A 22838-nucleotide genomic window follows, 5' to 3' on the forward strand; every position below is an offset into this window, starting at 1 on the left:
CTCTGGGTAATTCGCCATGCTGGATAGACACTGCGTCAGTGGTAGTGTCATTGAAAACCATTATTCCCGATTTTTGTGCGCTAAAATGTAAACCGAGGTCGCTGGCTTCCTAACCGCTAATATTTAAGTGCCATTGCATATCGTTCTGGTTATCAGCTAAGAGAACAATGCCGTCTGCGTGTAGCGTTCCCGGAATACGCTGTTGTACCACTCCGCCTTGCAACATATGTGTTAGGTTGAACCTTGATTTTCTTCGCTTATTTTAATCCCGCCATGTAAACCATAAATAGTATGCTGGGTTCAAATGGCTTCCCTGTTTCAGTCAACGATGCATGTTGAACTGCTGTGGGCGTTTCTGCCTTTCCCATGTCAGGTCACTCTATTATCTTTATAAACGAACTGTATTAAATCCTCATCTAATCTCCGAAGTTTCAGCAATCTCCACAGCAGTTCTCTGTTTACAGTGTCATATTCCCATTTGATGTCCAAAAATGTAATCCATAGTTATCTATCCGGAGCTTTCGAAATTTGAGTGCACTGTGCTTTCATGAATAAATTATGATCCAAGCACCTGTCTTGTCAAAATCCATTCTGCAGTTCCTCAAGGATTTCATTTTCTTTCATACATGCTTGTATTTCTGATTTTATCGCCTGCAATAGGAATCTATACACCACGGACTTGACTGTGAGTGCTCTGTATGAATCAACACCGGCTTTGTTGCCGCTGCCTTTATATATTAAATTACCTTTTGTCATGAGATTATTTGGGCCAACAAAGGAAGCAACCGTACGGATGAGCGCGTACAATGTGCTCGTGCTTTATACGCTCAGGGTTGCGGATTCATGCGCGAGCCCTTCTTGCAGCTAAAAGCATCGACGAAAGCCGCCGCCCCTTGCAGTTCTTGGTTGCAGTCGAAGTCTGTCGACAGCCTGGTCTGCGTGTGGCAAAAGCTGATGAAGAATAGCCGGTGATTGCTGAAGCCTCTCACGTTCAACGAGGTGATGTTTTGGGCTTGGAAAGCACGAAGGGCCGCCAACCAGTGGGTTATGTTGACACCCGGTTTGCTGGCAATTTGCGGACTCGGTGCATTTTCGTACCTTCTGCCTGCACCATAAGAATCGAAGTGCGTGTCATTGAGTACAGTCTCCGTGTCCACACCCAGGAGCAGTTGCTTCGCGAACTGCGTTCCGATGCCACCATAGCTTGCGGCGAGGAGAATGTGGTCAGGGTAAAATAAGGGTTCGTGCGCGGCTAGCATGGACATCGTGACGCTGTTGAGGACATCGTCATACGAGAACGCGGCGTCGGCAAAGGAACGCGGCAGCCTCTTTTCCTCAAAGTACGCGTCGGTACCGATGAGTAAGGCGCTGGCGAGGCGAGTTGTGTACCAGTACCCCAGAGTCGAATCCTGATTAGTGTTGACGTGGGCGTAAATTTGTCGGATTCGTTTTTCCGACTGGTACTGTTCATCTGGCCATAGGTTGACTCTCACTGCACGAATCTTTTGTGTAATGTGCGCTTTGTTACTAGGCGGAAGGTATGACTCCTCGTACAGCGCAATCGCCGCTTCCCGAACGGCGTCGAGAAGCCGGTCGACATCCGCCTTTATCTCCGGCGGGAAGTTCAGGCGCACATGATTCGCGAGCAGCATGATCTTGAACCCGCTCTCCACTTGTGTCGTGCAGAAGAGAGATCCCACTTTGTGCCCGTAGTTTCTGTCGCCGTACTTCAGCTCAAAGAGGTCCCGGTATACTATTGGTGAGTACACCTCAATCATCCACCAGCCCAGATGGCTCAGGACATCGGTCGGGTCGTGGTCTTTCAGCAAGTCCCGCACTGCATTGATTATCCCTTTGCCTTTCATAACTGCGAAGTCATCGACACCAAAGCGGTCTACCGGATGGAAGTACTTATTCAGGGGGGCTATTATGCGATCCGTAGCAACATTCATATCGCGACCGATTTCGCCTAGCCGCACCAGGACGGAGGCTTTTTCTTCGGTCACGGAGTCCAACCTCAAGGCAAAGTCCTTAGTGATGTTGAAAACTTTGTAGAAGTCCACTATGTCTTTTGATTTGTTTGCGTCACCCTGGTACGGAAAGTACTTTAGGAGGTTGTCGATGTATTTTGTTACTGTAAAATCATCTTTTCTCATCATTTTTTTGTATTTAGCGTTCAAATATTTGTGTTGTGCACTGGGTGTGATGTAAACAGCCTTGCGACCTTTGACACTCTTTCCGGGGGCCATTTTGATGTCGAACCAGAGAGCGACTTGAAATCTTATGCACAAGTTCAAGAAAGCGTCGAGAGGGTCGACTCCACTCGGGGGCCGTTCAGGCCAGGGAATATTGATGTTGCGCAGGAGCTCCTTGAAGAACTTGTGCGTCTCCACAGGGTTCCTGGTTGTGTCTCCCTTGCAGCTGGTGAAAAAAGCTTCGGCCACGCGCATCAAAGGATACGCAGAGGACGAGCCCGCTGATCTGAGCTCATTCATCAGAGTGTTGATAAAGGCGTACTTGAGGTTCCACTGAAGTTTCCACCCCTCCTCGAGCCTTTGTTCTTTGGGAGACGCCCATCTGGAAGTGACGAACGCCGTGAAGTCGTCGCACGGATCAACCTTCCGGTCGAGGGTGGCCGCGAGTAGCTTGCCGTATTTGAGGCACGCGTCGGAAAGGCCGCGCGATTCGTCAGTGAAGTGGAACAACTGTGGGGCGTCGCCGCTTGATCTTGTCGAAAAATAAAACACGACCACCACCACAGCGACGAGAATGATTCCGCTTACGAGGGCGACCCGGGAGGCGTGGCTCAGCGGACATGGGGCCGCCAGTGGTTCCTCGAGTGATGCCCGAAGAGACCTCTAAAAAGGGGCAGACGGAAATGACAGCAATCAAAATCGCTCAGCGATAGAGCTAGTAAAGAGTTCTTTGTCAGACTCCACTATGCCATGCTTGCACATTCAGTGAGCTGTTCATCACAGCGCGGAAACGCCATGGGGTGGTGTAAATGCACACTCGACCGGTAATCGGAGCATGGCCAAGCATGCGGGGATTGCGCGGGTCGACAAACGCAACCTGTCGTGGCTATACACGGCTGCGCATCGCTCTCCCACAGCTAGTATCATTGTTAGGCCTTTTGTGTGTCAACTGCACCAGTGGGAATATTTCAGCGTGACTTTTGCAAAGTGGTTAGCGTGTGCACTCTCTTTGGGGTCCCTGTGCATGCGTCAGTATGCTGCACTGCTCAGGCTGACTGGAATTGAAACCGTGGATCGTCGTTATAAAAGTCCCGTCGAGCCTGCTCATTTGCACGGTTTCTACGGAGGAAACGAGGCCGTCTCAACTCGTGTGTAACGCCAGTTGTGGTGAACGCGGGCAGTTCCACTAGGGCCATCCGCAGTTCGTGGATACCCCAAAGGAGCGTCGTCGTCCGTCACTCCTATACCACGGTAGTGGCTGCAGCAAGTGAACGCTACGTCGATTGATGTGCTGCCAATAGGGCAGCGACAGAGGAAGAACCACGGCACGCGACCATGCCATGATGGCCTCTTCCTTGATGCATGCAATTCAATTGGCCCTCCAGAGCGAGTCAGTGTAAACTACCTCGGTCAATGTACCGAACGGGTATATTTATTCTTAGATGCAATGGACGGTGTTTCTCGCGCGTTCGCGACGTGATCCCCTTCCTGATTGGACCCCGTGGTACAGAGTAAGCATTCTGAAGTTTGTCTTTGGGCTGGTGGGCTACAATACGCTTCAAAAACAGCACGAAATACTTGGACGAAGTAGGAGACAGCGCTCTTAATGAAAAGGTCTCAAAAATGTAGTAACCGCCGCATTTACTAACTCCTTACGAACCTTACTACCCCGGGGTTTTGTACGTAGGCTCTGCCACTAACAATTGCATGGTTAGGAAATTAACTGAGTGTACGAAGTAGCACGCACGAGTTTAAGGTTGTGCTTATCACTAGGTTATGCATGGTTAATCAGTAAACGCATGTAGCTCAGAAAAATGTTATCGCTAGTACTAGTGGAGGTAGTGGTGCTTACTGCCTGCTTTATTTAGTAACCCTGGCTAGTGCTAATTTACTACCACCAGTTACTAAGTACCTAGTGTAAACTGGGACAAATAACTTGTTAGTGTTTCATTAGTGAATGCCCCAACCTTTTTTTAGGAGTGAGCAACAAGGAGTGAGCAACAGCGAAGGAAATTTTATTGCAGTTGAGAACATATGGAAGGACGAAGAAACGTAATCTTACGATGGTGCGAATACAAGAGAAGCTCCGGAAACCTGAGAGCCAAAAGAAAAACAAACGGCAACGACCTACGGCGAACGATGTTAATATCTACAAAACACCAACATTCTTTCTTTTTCTTTTAGGCTGCCAAGATCTCTTTTACGGTATTTTATCTTCTTTATCTACTCTACTTTGTCTCCTGTGTTCTATTTCCTTTACGCTGAGACACGCTACTCTTTTAGCGGGAGATAGCGTATCCTGGCAGTTACAAAGGAAAAGAATTGGTGTTTTCTCGATATCAACTGCGCGGTTTCTGGAGGTTGCAGTTTATTAGCTCTTTCCACTATCTAGAGCTTTTGACCCCGCACCGTCAGAAGATCACGTTGGCGTCTTCTATATGTTGTCAACCCCAATAATATTTCCCGAGCTGTTCGTCAGCGTTTGTGGTTGTCTCTCACTTTAACCAAATTTCCCGCGCTGTTTTTCAAGCGATATAGAGTGCACGCGTTACTTTTAGAAATTAGAATGTGGATTATCATGTGAGTAGCACTTTTCCGGCGACAGTCTACAGACAGTAGGAACGGCAGTAGCGCTCTGGCTACCCTGTCCTTTACTTGAGGGGTATATGGGCACAGGCGAAACGTATTCTGAATAAAATGATGCTTGTGTGATATGGAAGAGCTGAATGGAGCTATGGGTAATGATGTACTGATTTGGACATTAATTTTTCTGCGGAGTCAAATTTCATTGAAGCTGTCTGAGTTCGAATCGCTGAAAGTTCAGGCTAACAGTGTGATTGGAAAGCAGAAGGAGGAAATATAAATGATCTCGTGGTTGGAAAAGGCCGTAATTTAATCCTGCCTTGTGTCCTCGAAGGCGACATCATCCTTCTTTTCTTTAACCAGAAAAGTCTTCGGAAGGCCCTTTCTGCGCCTTCTCCTAAACTTAACCAGAGACAGCGGCATTTAACCCTGCCACGACTTCCAACGGTGAGGGCGCACTGCCTTTGCCATTAGGAGATTGAATTTCTCCATGTTTTGTAAGTGAATTTTATTTCAGTAATAGCAATTAGGTTAACCTAATCACGATTACGCTGTTTTAGGCTGTATATTGTACATGTTTGTTCGCGCGATAACAGAAGAAACCTTGCCTCCAAAGCTTGTAAAAACCAACATGACAGCACAGCGACACTGCGTGACGGCCCCGAACGTTCGCACGCGCTCGTTTGGCCCCCACAACGCCCAATTGTATCACGATTCGCACTTGGCCAGGAAGAAGCAATGCATAAACATCTGCCATTGGGATATGCACCGACAACAATGATCATATACTGAAGCGAAGCTGATAATTCAAGTTTAGGCGCGATTCTCCGCGTCACCTGGCATGACGTAATCGCCAGTTACATCAGTGTCTCGCACAGCAGTGAAGCAACAATGCATGGAAACTAAAGCGTGGTGCAGCAGCCAGTTCAAAGACAACAGCGCGGGGATTGACCGCCAGAAGCTTTAGAGACAAGGGCGTCCGAGCTATTCGGCTACAGAAGCGGCGCGGCAAAATATCTAGCAGGTTGGGACTTCGGCCATCCAAACCACCTCGCGCGTGCGCAGACGCGTATTTTCCTCCAGTGTTTTTCACCCTTTCGATGACAATGCGGAATAACGAAACCCGAAACCCGCCTAAAGGTATATTAGACAAAGAGGTAGCACACTTGCGGATTGTAGCTATAGCCATGCTGCTAGAGGACGGCTGAATATCCTGGTAGATATGTCTCCACCTCATGAAATGGGAACGTATATGGGTCGGGTAACTGGTTGTTTAGCTTGGAGTAAGAAGTGGGCATGGATTAGAAATGAAGGTAATGAATGCGGGGAAGCGGAATCGGTAAATCATAATACGCTTGACTCTTTCCAGAGTACGGCTACATATCTCCATTTGAACTTGACAAGGCGTCAAAACATGCTTTGTCAATTGCGTTCTAAGCAATGTAAACTCATACCAAGGAGCCCCTGTGATTTTTAAGTTCTATAATAGTGCCTGGGGGTGGCATATTCACGCCCCGAATTGTGGCCGACGATATCAACTCGCTGTTTCTTGAGCAGCGCCATGCCACCATGGCACCGCAGAGCCAGCGGAGCATCAGTGCAAGCGAACGCGGTCCGATGAATTCTTGCCCGACGCCGACGGCTAGCGTCGCTAGTGAAACTCACCGCATGGGTAGGGTGGAACTCGTGTCGGTGCGTGGGAAGAGGGGGAGACTTCATCTCTGACGAGATACCGTTGTAGCAGCGGGAGGCGTGTAGAGCGTGCCGGTTGGGTCGGAACGTGAGAGCTTCTTCGTCGTCCTTTTCTTCGTGGCCAAAGGTGCTCATTATTTGTTTGGCAATAACCAAAAGAAATGGCGCATAGATTGGCGTGAGACAAGATGGCATTATAATAAAGCTAAATTATCCATTTGGCAGAAAAGGGAACAAAAATACGACTTATCCCTGTCGGAGAGCCGCCTCAACATGAGTTTAGTTCCGTTCCGAAGTCCACAGATGGCGCTGCAAAACCGACTTAGGGCCGGACTTCCGGGGAGTAAAAACCTGGGGGGGTTCCATAGGATCCCGTGTTGACAGAAGCAAAATGAGCTCGATACTCCCGATTGGTTTGCGACATGGTCTCCAATCCATCCCCGACACGTCCGAACCCTTCCGACTATACACTTGACTTTAGAAAAAAAAGCTTTGCAGCGTTAAGTACGTTCTGAGCGTCAACAAAAGTGCTGGGACGGTGACGGCGCTCTACCACTCGCAGGCTGATCGATCGATGGTCGCATGAAGTGAAATTTAAAGTGAAAGCTTCTTGGTTAAACTAATACTTTCGTGACAAGGATGTTTCAACAGAAGGCGATCAAATCAGATCAGATTAGACTTTATTGTTACCACGGGTGGAATTGTTTTCAGGTCGACTTCAGTGTCCTTCTGGCGACGGCAAAATTCATGTAGATCTCTGCGGCGTCTTCGGCAACCTGGGGTAGTGAGACCTGGGTCATTGGGTCTGTGCTGAGCAGCGTCGCCTCCCACTGCTCCTCGTTCGTAATTAGTAATAAAATGGGGCGCTTTTTAAGAGTTTGAAGGGGTTTTTCTTTACAGGACCAACTCACACGTGGTAGGTCTGCGTATTGACGGCAAAGATAAAAAAAAGTAACGCAATTGGCGATTAGCGCGTGGGCGTGCATGCGAACTGTGCGTGTACTTTCATTAAACACTGCTGGTTTGCGTCGCCGTTACGACTACATGGTCCAGCGCTAGCTTGCTGTTTCATTGCATGGCTCAGGGACAAAATGCGGCGAGCGTCAGAAGCGCGAAATCTGTTTTGTGATTCCAAAAGTAGTGGCCGTAAAACAAAGTAGTCGGGCGAACTTAGTGACCCTCCTGTTTCCTTGTTTGCTCACACTTTATTTAATAACGCTTTGGATCATATACCCCCGGTTTGCACTTACTAGATTAGAATAAGGGTCGGCAACGTATTCAGGTGTAGGGCCGAGTTGCATGAAGTCGACACGGCGGAGGGCTGGATGGCAAATCACGTGGGAGTGGGACTGGGGCTTTGAAGGCAAAGAGAAAAAATTCGACGGATCGCAAATAATATTTGACAGTAATCTGGCAAAGTGTGAATATGGGGAACAATGCAGCTGGAAGCGATCAATTTTTATTCCTTGTCTCCCCGTCAAACACTACTCGAGGTCGAAACTGGCGTGACGACGTTCAGATTGTTAGTGACAGGGGGAGGGTTGGGGGTTCTGACGACGTGCTGGGGGCCGCATAATACAGCCCGCGAGCCACGTTCGGCCTGCGAGTTGTAGGTTGCCGATCCCTGAAGTAGATATAACCAACACAGTCAGTGACTGTCGCATGTAAATATTTGGGCCACGCACGATGTATGTGGCTGTGTTATGTTATGTAAGTATAGAATTAAACATCTCTGCAATAGCGGACGTGTGATTTGGTGCTTGATTTGCGTTCGTTAATTGCGCTTAAGTTGTTTATTTGACGCTATTGCATCACCTACTCGCTAATATACATGTACCCTGCTGTTCGTAAATCGAATGGCGTACAAGAATAATTTAGTTTGCGAAAATACAAAATAACATTTCCACTCGTTTTGAAGGGGGGGGCCAGGCCAGCAGTGTCAGTTGAGTCGGTATTGCATTATAATGCTCCCGCTGAAACAACCATTTAGAGTTACCTCAGGCTATAGTATGACAGCATTCTGTGTTTATGGTAGGTTGGTTGGTTGGTTGGATCCGGAACAAGAAGGGCGCGTACCCAATCTGGGCGATTGGCCTAGTCTTATTGTGATTTCACTGCTGAAGAAGCTTAGTAATTAGTTTCAAACGAAGGGAAAATAGGGTACAGTGATGCTAACAATTTCGGAACCAAAGGAAATTTAATACTACTGTACGAACACGTACTTCAATAAACAATTAAAAATGGGTTGCTGCTATTGATTAACAAGGCAAGCGACCTGTTGCGGCAATAAATAAGTGAAGAGCGCGAAAAACATGGTATACATGCGAACTATTTCTTTGTAAACGGTACGCGAGAAGAAAGAACGATAATGATTGTCAGGAATTAGGTTACACCATCCGACTTGGGGATACTGTCCCATGTTGATAAAATCGCGACAGCTCGCTCAAAAGAAAGCCGATAAATCGGCTTGTTGTTGCGGATATTATTTTGTTTAGCCTCTGCAACTACTTTCATGACATTTTATTCAGTATGCAGTCATTTAAATGCACCACAATGTGATTAAGTTAAGTGCAACCAACTTTCTTTCTCGCTTGTAATTGAAAACACACGGAGAGCTGTGAGGGTCGTCTGCTTTTGTATAACCCAGATGCATCGGCCACTAGGGGCGCTGCATGTCACCAAAATTCCAGCACAGGAGCCCCATATGCTGCGGCGTAAGAGAGGAATAGTAGCTAGCTTACTGGAATGCATGTCGTAGGGCAATGTTAAAGAGGAACGGAGATAATTCCGCGCCTTGCGGGCTACCCGCGGATGAGAGATGAATGGCGTCGGGCTCGGATTGCAGGTCGCCGAATTGAATGATAGCTGTTACAGAACGAAGGCATACGATTGCGGCCCCCCGTTTTGCTGGGATTGCGTGGATGTTGAGCCGCTAGCAGGAGAGCTCATTTCACTCCCACGACGATAAGTTAAAGGCCAAAGTTACCTGTTTAGGCACGTTCTCCGGCGTGCCCTAATACGCACTGACGAGGGTCGCTTACAGGCCAGCATAAATACTCTGAATTCAGAGCCGTCAGCAGGCATTCAGCGTGCTGCGCGCGGCTCCCAAAACTATATATATACACAATCCCTCCAGCGCTCTTGTGGTGATTTGCTTAGAAGCCGGTGCGCGCTGTGCAGGAGGGAGGGGGAAAGCGGGGACTCCACCAGACGGCCAGCATGTGCACAAGGCTTGGTCGAAAGGTACTGACTACAGTGACGGGGCCCGTCGCTTTAAAATCTGCACTACAGTGACGGGGCCCCGTCGCTTTAAAATCTGCACTACAGTGACGTGGCCCCCTCAATATAACAAAATCAAAACCAGCCGATTAGCCGCCGTTTCTCGTTGTGCGCACATCGAGAGAGCAGGCGGGGGAGGTTGTTGCACTGGCCGGAGAATTTTGTCGATTCTCCGGGGCTCAGCTCAACCTTTCGAAGTCAGAGGGAGCATGGCTAGGCGAATGGCTCACCAAACCCCAACTCTACGGAGTTCGATGGAGGGGGGCCATCGCCCGCTACCTTGGGGCAAACCTAGATACGATACCGGCGCAGCCATCGCCCCCCGGTGGCAGACGAAACTGGCAGCTGCTGGAAGGAACTTGGAGCCCTGGATAGCGCGACATATTGCCCTCTTTTCTAGGGCGCATGTTTGCAACGTCGTGGTATATCCGGCCATCTTGTACGCGGCCCGTGTCTCGACTCTTGGTGCAGGCTCAATGGCCAAGAAAACCGGTTGTTTGCTGTTTTCGTCTGGAGATCCACGTATGAAGCCATGCGCCGCACTAACATTTTCTGGAGGGCCGAAGCCGGGGGCCTTGGGCTCGTTAACATGGAACTTAAACTGGTTGTACAGAGATTTGTGTAGTTCCGAGATCGCAGTGATGGCTTTCTCCAGGTGGTTCTCCAAACTGTAGGCGCCCTACACCTGGCCCCTTGGCTCGTTACAACAGCAGAGCTCGCACATGACGCCCGTGCAACAGGCTTTTACAGGGAAGTGGCGGGGGCTCTGGCCCTCTTGCAGGAACTCTTCTCCTGGGAGTATTTGTGCGCAGTGAAGCCGAGGAAGCTCTACTAGGATTTGGTGGAACAGACCCGCCCACCCCCCTTGTATCGCTCCCCACCTTTAGGCCACCTAAGAAGTGACGTCCTACGGCGTGTGCGGAAGCTCCCCGTCCCAACAAATTCGAAAGATTTCTTCTTCCGTCTGCACGCTGGGATACTCACAACTAAGGCAAGGCAGGAAGAGCGGGGTTTCTTCCTCCCTGGAGGGGCCAACTGTGCGCTGTGCGGAAGGCGGGAGACGGGCGAGCATGTATTCTTAGAGTGAAATACGGAATCGTATTTCTGGGACGAGCTGCAGTGCTCCTTTGGCACACAATGGCAGCTCACATGAACCAACTTAAGGTTCTTGGATGCAGACACGGAACTCTCACACCTCCTAGATTGCATCCACATCACGGGCCTCCACTCGCTTTGGATGGCAAGAGTGGATGCTGTTGAATGCGCTGAACACCCTCGGCCGGCGTGGATGCATTTTGTTCAGAAGGCGCAGTGGGCAGTGGCCGCCCTTGACGGGCCTGACTCAGACTCCGGGTTGCGTGATGCACTGGCGCAGGGTTCGCATGTCCTTTCAGAATTTAAGGTGAAGGAGCGGAGGAGATGGGACTCAATTTGATGGCTAGGACCGGGAAACACTCCTGCTCACCTCTGCTTGCCCAGAATGCCCTTCCCCTCCCTTCGCTCCCATCCCGTTCCCTTCAAGCGGTGTACAAAAGGCACCGTCATCCATTCGACAACGTTCGTGCTGGTGTAATTACCGTCCGAACTCCGCGGCTGTGCCAGCATTACGATGCCACTAGCTTACACTTGACGGCAGAACATGCTTACGCCATGCTAGCGTAAAGGCAGTATGCGCCTATTTTTCTACATGAGTAATGCTACTATTGTGCACGGCGAATACCCTGCAATCATCTGATGTGATCCTGTATATATCTCTGTAAATAAAGTGTTTGTTATTAAAACAAATTCTGGGATTTAGTGTAGTGGTTCAGCCGCTGACTACGAACGTTGTAGTCTGTGATTCGATTCTCCCACCGTGTTTTGTGTGTGCGTGCGTGCGCGTGCGCGTGCGCGTGCGCGTGTGTGTGTGTGTGTGTGTGTGTGTGTGTGTGTGTGTGTGTGTGTGTGTGTGTGTGTGTGTGTGTGTGTGTGTGTGTGTGTGTGTGTGTGTGTGTGTGTGTGTGTGTGTGTGTGTGTGTGTGTGTGTGTGTGTGTGTGTGTGTGTGTGTGTGTGTGTGTGTGTGTGTGTGTGTGTGTGTGTGTGTGTGTGTGTGTGTGTGTGTGTGTGTGTGTGTGTGTGTGTGTGTGTGTGTGTGTGTGTGTGTGTGTGTGTGTGTGTGTGTGTGTGTGTGTGTGTGTGTGTGTGTGTGTGTGTGTGTGTGTGTGTGTGTGTGTGTGTGTGTGTGTGTGTGTGTGTGTGTGTGTGTGTGTGTGTGTGTGTGTGTGTGTGTGTGTGTGTGTGTGTGTGTGTGTGTGTGTGTGTGTGTGTGTGTGTGTGTGTGTGTGTGTGTGTGTGTGTGTGTGTGTGTGTGTGTGTGTGTGTGTGTGTGTGTGTGTGTGTGTGTGTGTGTGTGTGTGTGTGTGTGTGTGTGTGTGTGTGTGTGTGTGTGTGTGTGTGTGTGTGTGTGTGTGTGTGTGTGTGTGTGTGTGTGTGTGTGTGTGTGTGTGTGTGTGTGTGTGTGTGTGTGTGTGTGTGTGTGTGTGTGTGTGTGTGTGTGTGTGTGTGTGTGTGTGTGTGTGTGTGTGTGTGTGTGTGTGTGTGTGTGTGTGTGTGTGTGTGTGTGTGTGTGTGTGTGTGTGTGTGTGTGTGTGTGTGTGTGTGTGTGTGTGTGTGTGTGTGTGTGTGTGTGTGTGTGTGTGTGTGTGTGTGTGTGTGTGTGTGTGTGTGTGTGTGTGTGTGTGTGTGTGTGTGTGTGTGTGTGTGTGTGTGTGTGTGTGTGTGTGTGTGTGTGTGTGTGTGTGTGTGTGTGTGTGTGTGTGTGTGTGTGTGTGTGTGTGTGTGTGTGTGTGTGTGTGTGTGTGTGTGTGTGTGTGTGTGTGTGTGTGTGTGTGTGTGTGTGTGTGTGTGTGTGTGTGTGTGTGTGTGTGTGTGTGTGTGTGTGTGTGTGTGTGTGTGTGTGTGTGTGTGTGTGTGTGTGTGTGTGTGTGTGTGTGTGTGTGTGTGTGTGTGTGTGTGTGTGTGTGTGTGTGTGTGTGTGTGTGTGTGTGTGTGTGTGTGTGTGTGTGTGTGTGTGTGTGTGTGTGTGTGTGTGTGTGTGTGTGTGTGTGTGTGTGTGTGTGTGTGTGTGTGTGTGTGTGTGTGTGTGTGTGTGTGTGTGTGTGTGTGTGTGTGTGTGTGTGTGTGTGTGTGTGTGTGTGTGTGTGTGTGTGTGTGTGTGTGTGTGTGTGTGTGTGTGTGTGTGTGTGTGTGTGTGTGTGTGTGTGTGTGTGTGTGTGTGTGTGTGTGTGTGTGTGTGTGTGTGTGTGTGTGTGTGTGTGTGTGTGTGTGTGTGTGTGTGTGTGTGTGTGTGTGTGTGTGTGTGTGTGTGTGTGTGTGTGTGTGTGTGTGTGTGTGTGTGTGTGTGTGTGTGTGTGTGTGTGTGTGTGTGTGTGTGTGTGTGTGTGTGTGTGTGTGTGTGTGTGTGTGTGTGTGTGTGTGTGTGTGTGTGTGTGTGTGTGTGTGTGTGTGTGTGTGTGTGTGTGTGTGTGTGTGTGTGGTTAGCGTTTTGTACACCCCGCAGGGGGCACCTGTGTACTCAAGGTGTTTTGGTGAGTAGCGCCACCACGGTCCCGAGCTCCGCAGGGGTGCCTACTGCCGTAGGCACTTGGTGTCTTGCAACACCACGGACCCGAGCACATGTGGGTTGGACCCACCCACGTCCCGCCGGCTGTGCGTGGCTTTGCCGTGTCCGGCGAAAAGGGGAACCTGGTGGCTGAGCCAAAGTTGGGGTTGTTTTGGTCCTTTACGGACCCCCAGCAGCGGCAACACGCCACTTCGGCCCCCGCTTCTCGCAGACGGTGCCCCCGGTCTGACCCGCCCGGGGGAATCAGCCAGTCGCCTTCTCCTGTCCTCCTCTCAGCTCTTTCTCTTTCCTATTTCCTTTCCTAACACTGTCCTGTCATCTCAGTTCTTCCTTATTTCTAAGTTTTTCCAGGCGGCGAGGGTTAATCCTGTGCAAAGACGTCACCCTCGATCCCGAGCATAGGAATATAGTGGCAAGGTACGGCTAGCGTGTTAAGTCACGTTCCCTTGTTGGGCTCGGTGGTGGGCGGCCGGCCTTGCTACCGAATGTACACCATGTATTTATGGCTTCTTTTTCCATCCCAAAAAAACCTGATCGGTCCCTGAAAAGGGGCCGCACCGAAGTACTTAGCATCAGAGCAGCTCCACCTGTCGAAACCTTTAACAAATACCTTGTGGTACACTCTGAAGAAGCAAATGCACCCCTAGCAAAAAAATCGGTGTTCCTCATTGCAAAATGCCTCGAGAACATCGTTGGGAAAGACTACCATGCAAAAAAACTTGCCTCAGGTGACCTGCTGGTAGAAGTACAAAGGACAAACCAAAGTGAAAACCTCCTGAAACAGGACACCCTGGCTCAACTAAAAGTGACGGTCACGCCACATCGTAGCCTAAACACAACCCAAGGCGTCATCTCTGAATGAGAACTACTTCATGAGACTGAAGACGATCTCCTCGAAGGGCTCAAAGACCAAGGCGTAAATGCTGTGCGGAGGATAACTATACGTCGCGCAGGTGAGTCAATCCGAACTAAGCACATTGTTTTGACTTTCAACCGTCCAACACTTCCCGAATCGGTCCATGCTGCATTTATTTCCTGTCCAGTGCGTCCATACATACCTAATCCGCGAAGGTGTTTCAAGTGCCAGAAGTATGGCCATGGAACTCTGTCGTGCCGTGGCCGATCCATCTGTGCTCACTGCAACAGATGGATCGGCCACAAGTGAACAACTGAAGCAACAAGTGAAATGCCCAAACTGCAGTCGATCACACTCTGCCTTCTCACGTGCATGTCCATCATTCAAAAAAGAAAAAGAAATAATCAAACTGAAAGTCACTGAGAACCTAACGTTCCCACAAGCCCGCCTGAAGCTTGCCTTGCTATCGGGCAAAAGTTACGCAGACGCAGCTCGCCGGGGGATGGGGCGTCGTCTGGTAGATGCGGGCACCCAGTACAGCGAGGCTGACCTGGTCCCGTCGCAGCCCCCCATTCAGCAGCAGAAAGTCGCTACCGTGGCTTCTGCTGCTGCACTCCGACCTAGTGCTGGGCGAGAGGCCGCCAGCACGACTCCTGTACAGGTCAGCGATGTTGACCTGGCCTCGTCTCAGGCACCTGTGAACAGCAGAAGACTGCTCCTGTGGCTACTGCTGTTCCAGCTGTGCCCAGTGCTGCGGCTACGGCCTCGAGCACAAAGTCTGGTTCTGACAATCTTTCAACTTCAGAAACCGTGGTTGAGGCTATGGATGTCTCTCCAAGTACGTCTGCTCCTGAGGCATCACAGGAGCGCCGCGGTGCCACAGGTCGTGGCAAACCGACCAACCCAAAGGCCAGTAAAGTCGCTGCCCCTGGAAATTACCCCAAAACCTAAGTGAACCTGCTCAGAAGGGCCCCCAAACACGGCCTGCTAAAAAGAAGGGAAAAAACATGATTCAGAACATGATCCTTTTTTCTCTTTTGCTAATTTTCATGGCTGCTGAAAGTGTTGTGTACTGGAATTGTAGGGGGTTGTTAAGAAATCTAGACGATATTTATGACATCCTCACCAATCACAAACCACAAATACTGTGTCTCCAAGAAACACACCTGCGCCCATCACAGACAAACTTCCTAACACAGTACATTGTTTACCGTAAGGACAGACAAAATTGCATCCAGCCGTCTGGTGGTGTGGCAATATTACTCCAAAAATCTGTGGCCTTTCAGTACCTCCAGCTACAGATGTCACTCGAAGCTGTAGCTGTCAGAGCCATAGTTTTTGGCATACTAGTTTCAGTTTGCTCTCTCTACATTTCACCCGACTACCGCCTTTCCAACGTCGAATTTGAAAACCTAATCAATGTACTACCTGAACCTTACATCATAACCTGTGATTTTAATGCTCACAACCCCATCTGGGGATCTGTGCGAGCCGATGCTCGAGGGCGGCTCATTGAAAGGTTTGTCACGACATCCGGATGTTGCATCCTTAATAAGAAACGCCCCACATATTACAACTCCACACACCACACATACTCAGCAATAGACCTTGCAATTGTCTCTGCAATCTTGCTGCCTATGCTTGAATGGAGTGTATTTAACAACCCGTATGGCAGTGATCATTCTCCTGCAAAACTAACTGCTGTAAACAATGACTCTCAAGGCACAGAACCACTTCGAACATGTAAATTACAAGCAGCTGACTGAAAAACATACAAAGAACTTTCCAGGCTACCCCCTACAACAATATGCCATTTAGATGTTGAAGCAGCAAGTTCACTGATTACAGCCCACATTCTTGACTCTGCTCAGAAAAGCATTCCAGAGACTACTTTTAAAACTCTCCCAAAACCCAGACCATGGTGGAATGAGGACTGCGCGCGTGCACGGTCTGAACAGAACAAGGCGTGGGCACTTTTACGCCGCTATTCCACGGCCGACAACCTTCTCAAGTTTAAGCAGGCAAAAGCTAAAGGGAAGCGTACGGGACGTATGGCAAAAAACGAAAGTTGGACCAGGTTTATATCATCTATAAATTCTTATACGGATTGTAGGAAAGTCTGGACTAGAATAAAGAAGCTAAAAGGATACAAGAGTCATCCTATTCCCCTTGTAAGTAGTGTGGGTAACTCAGTAGAAGATCAAGCAGATGCTCTTGGGAAACACTTTGAGCATGTATTCAGCTCTTCACATTATACACAAACATTTTTACAGCATAAGGAGGCAGCAGAGCGTCAGCCCCTTCGTGTGAACCAACGCTCAAATGAGGGCTATAATGCTTCATTTACCATGCTTGAATTGATGAGTGCACTCTCGACATGTGGTAAGTCAGCCCCTGGAGCTGACCGAATCAGCTATGACATGATCAGACACCTACACAGTGAAACCCTGCATGCAATACTCTCTCTCTTTAACAAAATATGGCAAACAGGTCGTTTTCCAAGAACATGGAAAGAGGCTATCGTTGTACCGCTTCTAAAAGAAGGAAAAGAATCCTGTCTTGCTGCGAGTTACAGACTTATCGCCTTAACGAGTTGTTTATGTAAGCTGCTCGAAAAAATGATAAATCGGCGACTATTGTACTTTCTCGAGTTTAATGGTCTGTTAGACAAAAATCAGACAGGCTTCAGGTCTGGAAGGTCAACTACAGATAGCCTGGTTGCATTTGAATCATATGTGAAAGGCGCCTTCATCCATAAGCAACACTGCTAATGTGTTCTTTGACATGGAGAAGGCGTATGATAGAACATGGCGATACGGTATATTGCTAGATTTGCAGTCATTTGGCCTTACTGGTAATATGCTCAACGTTATTAAGGACTATCTCTCTGATCGCACATTTCGTGTTCGTGTGGGTAATGTGCTGTCTAGAACCTTTGTTCAAGAAAATGGTGTACCCCAGGGGGGAGTGCTGAGCTGCGCACTTTTTCTTGTTAAAATGAGTTCACTAAAAAATGTTCTGCCACGAACTGTCTCATACTCCACTTATGTTGATGACATTCAAGTTAGTTTTAAGTCCTGTAATTTATCGATATGTGAACGCCAAATCCAATTAACTGTAAACAGACTGGTTACATGGGCTAACAAGAACGGGTTTATGTTTAATGCTGATAAAAGTGCTGTTTTGGTATTTTCCAGGCGGCGTGGTGTCCAGCCCCCTCCTTGTATTACATTACAAGGTCAGCCCATACCAATAAAAATGAACACAAGTTTCTGGGTATTTTACTTGACCACAAACTCACATTTATACCACATATTAAATTACCAAAAACGAAATGCCTGAAAACGATGAACATTTTAAAGGTACTATCGCATCAGTCATGGGGAACGGACACAAAGTGTCTGCTTTCACTTCTAAATAGCCTAGTAAGGTCAAGAATTGACTATGGATGCATTGTATACCAGTCTGCAACCACAACAGCACTGAAAATGTTAGACCCAGTATACAACTTGGGGCTTCGTTTGGCAACAGGTGCATATCGAACAAGCCCCATTCCATCCCTTCACGTTGAATATAATCAGTGGTGCTTGGAGTACCAGCGCACTTACACAGCTCTGATGTGTGCTGCAAAGATTACTTCTATGAAGGAACACCCTTTGAACGCAATTATGAAAAATAACACTAATAATAAACTTTTTGAAAATCGACCATCCGTAGCACCACCCTTCTCTTTGGCAGTATCACGCCGCTCAAAGGATCTCCTCTTGCTGAAGTTTACTGCACCTCCATTCATGAGTTGGTTGCTTCGTGGGACATTTGCCCAATTCAGTGCGACATGTCTTTCAGAGAACTGCAAAAGAAAAATGTGCCAAACTTTGTTATTACACAGCACTTTCTGTCACTCAGGGACAAATACAAGGCAGCTGAATTCTACACAGATGCCTCGAAGACTTCTGCAGCGGTGTCTTGTGCTGCAATTGGCCCCATATTCACTTTTTCCAAAGCAATGAACACGAACACTAGTATATTTACTGCAGAGGCATATGGTATCCTGCTAGCTTTGAACCACATTCTCCAAAACAAAATTAAGAGCTCAGTTATATACACAGACTCACTGAGTGTTGTTACAAAGCTTTAATCTCTGAAGGCTAGTAAAAACCCAACTTTTAATGATGTTCTAAGAGCTCTGTACTCGGCTTATAGTCTCTAGCTTGCTGTCACAGTGTGCTGGGTTCCGGGCCACTGTGGCATTGCTGGAAATGAAGCCGCTGACCAAAGTGCTGCAGCTGATGCCCTTCGCGAAAGCATAGATATTAAGCTGGTTTCATATGAAGACCTCAAACCTTATGTGAGGAGGAAGCTGCGAGAGCACTGGCAACAACAGTGGGATAAAGAAATAGGCAACAAATTACATGTCATTAAACCTAAAATTGAAAAACCTCCCTCTGAGAAACATGCTAGATCAATAGAAGTAGCCTTATGCAGACTTAGAATTGGCCAGACACACATCACACACTCATACCTTTTAACAGATGCAAACAAGCCACAGTGCCATCGATGTGGGGGTCAGCTTTCTGTCCTTCATATGCTTATTGAGTGTGACATGTGCATCATTGAAAGGAAACGTCATTTTAATGAAGCTTACACATATAACAATCCCTTGCACCCTTCACTATTTTTATCAGACCATCCAATGTTCCAATACAAAAAAGTTTTTAGTTACCTAGCAGATGTAGACTTTTTAAAATACATATCATATAGACCATAACCTCACCTGTGTTCATTATGTGTTTTAAAACAGTGGTGGAACCTGAGACTTTACATCTTAGGTGCTTGCACTCACTGTTTTAATATGACCCTATACGCCATTTATCTTAGTATACTCACTATGCTTTATAATGGCCCTATACTCCAACCCCCTGAGTAAAGTTTTTTAAACTAGTGCCTCCTTTACAAATCTTTCTCATCTCTTTCATCATTGTCATGGCGCTCTTTGCCTTTGTCGGCCTTGCGCCATTAAACCCAAAATCATCAGCAGCAGCAGCGTTTTGTAACAGCAAAACAATTCACGTGGTGAGAGCAGTCGGTCTTCGTTTTTTACTCAAGCGGCCGAACCGCTCCCGCTCACTGGAGCCAAGGCCGACGTAGCCATCGCCAGTTACGCCCGATATCCTGTAATTATTACCAGTGATTGAGAATTAACAGTGACTCTGGCTAGTCAGTGAGCGGAAGAGGTTTGGTCGGATAGGTAAAAAACAAGACCAACTGCTCTCGCTGAAATATTGTGAAGCGGGCGTCGGGTGGCGGCTTGGAGATCCGTTCGGATAGAGCTAGAGTTAGTCCGACCGTCTGTATTATTAATAATGATTCATAATTATCAGTGATTCTGGCTAGTCAGTGAGCGGTAGCGGTTTGGACGGTTGGGTAAAAATCAAGAGAGACTGCTCTCAACGCGAGTTGCGTTTCCTCTGGACGGAACTTTAGGGGGCCCCGTCGCTGTAGTGCAGATTTTAAAGTGACGGGGCCCCGTCACTGTAGTCAGTACCTGGTCGAAAATGCCTCTGCTGAACCCAGTTTGAGCCGGTCCTCGCAATGGCTGCGTCCGTGATTCACGGGCCACCGAGCGGCCGGGTGGCACTCAGTCGCCGGCTTGTACAACCGGGAAAGCTACTAATGAACTGGCTTCACCGCCGCACGTGGAACTTTTCCGCAATGCACAGAACTTCACTGCAGCCGTTGTACCTCGCGCAAATAGCGTAACGGCAAAACACTTCGTGCTGATTTGTACCAGCCGTACGGTTGGAAAGGAAGATGCGATGAAGGTGTACATGCGGCTACCCGGTGCCCAAATCTGCCAACGTTACACAAGATGGCCTGGTGTGCGACACCGTATAAAAAGCTTCCTCGAGATCCACTGCGTGATCTACCTTGAAGGGGGGTACAGGTCGCGTTGATTTCGTGTTTTAGTTGGAAGGGTGGGTTTTGAACTTAAAGTGCGACCCAGAAGCCGAACACGGTGCGGAGAAGTGTTTCGGTCGGATTCATGTGGCTCACAAGTCTCCCATGGACGACATGCTCTAACACTTTGCCCACGCAAGATGTGAAGGGATGATTGGAAGGTATACCTTAAGCGGCAGCGGTTTGTATGGTTTCAGGATGAAAAAAAAAACACTGAGTTTCCGCTCGCGTGGCATATGCCCCAGCCGCCCAGTAACGATTGTAGTAAGCTGTCAGAATTTCTGTTGAGCGATCATTAAGGTTAGGAAGTAGCTTATTAGTAACGTCATCCATCTCGGCTGCCGGGCCGTGCTTCTCTTGCGTAAAGCCACACGAGCCGCTTACACGCTAATTGCACCATTCACGACATCATAGGTGGTGTTCTGCCAGTCGGGGAGGGCTTCACAGGTGCCTTGGTGGAGTGCAGTTCTTAAATTCTAGTCGTGAGTTGACGTTATTCAAGGGAAACTCTTAGATCGTTCCGGTGAGTCGGTTCCTGTTGGCCAGATTATACTTAATGGGGTCACGCATATGCCGTAATATGGCACATGTGCGGCGCATGCTGAGATGATGACGATCCGCTGTCGTCGGTGCTGTGCCCCAACCTCTTCTATGCGTCAACCTGTAGGTATAGGTTTGCAGTGTGCCTGTGCGCGTGCGTGTGTGTGCGCACGGTGGCGTGGGTTAGTGTGGGGGTGTATGGAGGAGTTGTGTGGGGGTACGCGTGGGTGGGGTGTGGTTGTGCGGATGCGTGGGTGTGTGTCTGTGGGGGGGGGGGGGAGGTTTTATGCGCGTGTGTGCCCGTTCGTCTGTGTGCGTGCGTGTGGGTTGAGTGCGTGCGGAGCAATTGCTTCGACCAGTAACTTAGTCAAATTGATCGAAAGAGTTGTATACGGCCGTTTACTTTACTTCTACTCCTATCTAGGGAAAATTTACTGCGTGCACATCAGATTGGCTTCCGTCCAGGCTGCTTCATTTGGTCCGCCCATGTGGACCTGGAGAGTCGTATCCAGTTTGCCCGTAGAAACAAACTAATCTGCACGCTTGTCACACTGGACATTGCGAAAGCATACGGCAGTGTAGAATACAGCGTCCTTATAGCTAAACGTAAAGAATGCGGGATAACCAATTATATTATTTCATGGATTCAGCAGTTTCTATCTGGCCGCAAGTTCTTATGCTCGAAAAATGGTTTTAAGACTTCCACACCAGATCAGACAAGGGGCGTTCTACAAGGGTCAGTGCTTTGTCCGGTTCTGTTTAACATACTGATGAGATGCATTCCTACCAGCAATGAAGTGTGCGGTTACGTTTATGCGGACGATATAGCCTTTTTTGCAGCAGCACGGGACATACATGAGCTATATCAGGCGTCATAAAATTATTTGGATTATCTCGAAAGGTGTCTGTAAAGTCTGAATTTGTCGATTAGCGTTGCCAAGTGCGTGGTCCTGGTATTCCCCGTATCAGTGCCCGTAACCCTCTGCCATGGATACCGGGATGATTTTATACCGCAAGTGACAACTTTAAAATACTTGGGTATTATTTATGAGAATAAGCTTGATTGGCGGCATCATATAAAGCACATTACGACGAAGGGGGAACGGGCGCTTGACCTGTTGCGAAGAATTAGCAACCGGAATTTCGGAATTTTGTGATGTGAAGAGAACCTTAATATTCATTTACCGCGGGTACGTGCGCCCTATCTTATAATTTGGCTGTGCTCTCTTTTCTGGATCTCCAATGTACAAACTCAATCCGCTTATATTGCCAGAGCGACGTGCCCTGAGATTATGTCTCGGCCTTCCAAAATACACAGCTAATAGCACATAACATCCTGTACTTGGAGTCCCGGCTGCCTGCACTAGAGTCTCGGTTTAAGCTTTTAACTGCTCTGACGATGCTTGGGATTTTCGAATCGCCCCTCAGCAGAAATTTGTCGCTGATGGTGGCTCGACCGGTTTTATTTTTTAACTCGTGGTGGCCCCACCAATACCGCCCTCAATGTGTGTACGCCCAGACATTACTTTCACATCGTAATATTAACATTCCGTCCGTTATGCAGATGTCCTGGGAAGCTGTCCCTGTTCCCGTAACATTTAATAACATTTTTCCTAACAATGCGAAAAGGCTGCCTACACGTCTACTAACCGGTTTGTTGAACGACTATCTGTCCAGCTTGGATACATATGTGGTTGTAGCGACTGGTGTGTCTCAACTTGAGGAGAGAGCGAGTGTGGGTATTTTCAGTCCACAACTCAAATGGTCGCTTTCGATTCGCCAACCGGACTTCACCCCAGTCTTCTATGCTGAGTTTAAGGCAATAGTCATAGTGGTCATAGCATTAAAATACTTATCTCCCCAGATATTAAATGTCGTAATTGTGTCTGATTTATTAGCTGTTTGCTCCGCTATGATATCCGAGAAAAATTCTGCTCTTCTTTTCACATTTGGTTTTTTTAGTTCCTTCCCACTTGTGAGAAATCCGCTTGATATGGGTGCCTGGGCATAAGGGTTTATATCTGAATGGAGAAGCAGACTCTTTAGCGAGGTCATCACTAGGAGCCCTCCGATCAGCGTCTGTCCATTTCCCTCCATACTGGCCGGAGCACGGATCCTTCGGCATCAACATCT

The 22838-nt window shown here is 48.4% G+C and overlaps 1 protein-coding gene across 1 annotated transcript; it reads right to left on the reverse strand.

The window, feature by feature from the left end:
- Positions 1 to 827: 827 nt before the first annotated feature.
- Positions 828 to 6605, reverse strand: LOC144168263 (neprilysin-2-like). Its single transcript, XM_077697281.1, has 2 exons — positions 6444 to 6605; positions 828 to 2858 (listed from the first exon to the last, which is right to left on the reverse strand). Exons 1-2 carry the CDS (start codon positions 6603 to 6605, stop codon positions 828 to 830), a joined length of 2193 nt encoding a protein of 730 aa, XP_077553407.1.
- Between the last annotated feature and the right edge of the window lie 16233 nt (positions 6606 to 22838).

Source organism: Haemaphysalis longicornis, unplaced genomic scaffold (assembly GCF_048455015.1).
Source record: "Haemaphysalis longicornis isolate Haplotype H1 unplaced genomic scaffold, Haemaphysalis longicornis Haplotype H1 scaffold_2, whole genome shotgun sequence".
Taxonomy (NCBI): domain Eukaryota; kingdom Metazoa; phylum Arthropoda; class Arachnida; order Ixodida; family Ixodidae; genus Haemaphysalis; species Haemaphysalis longicornis.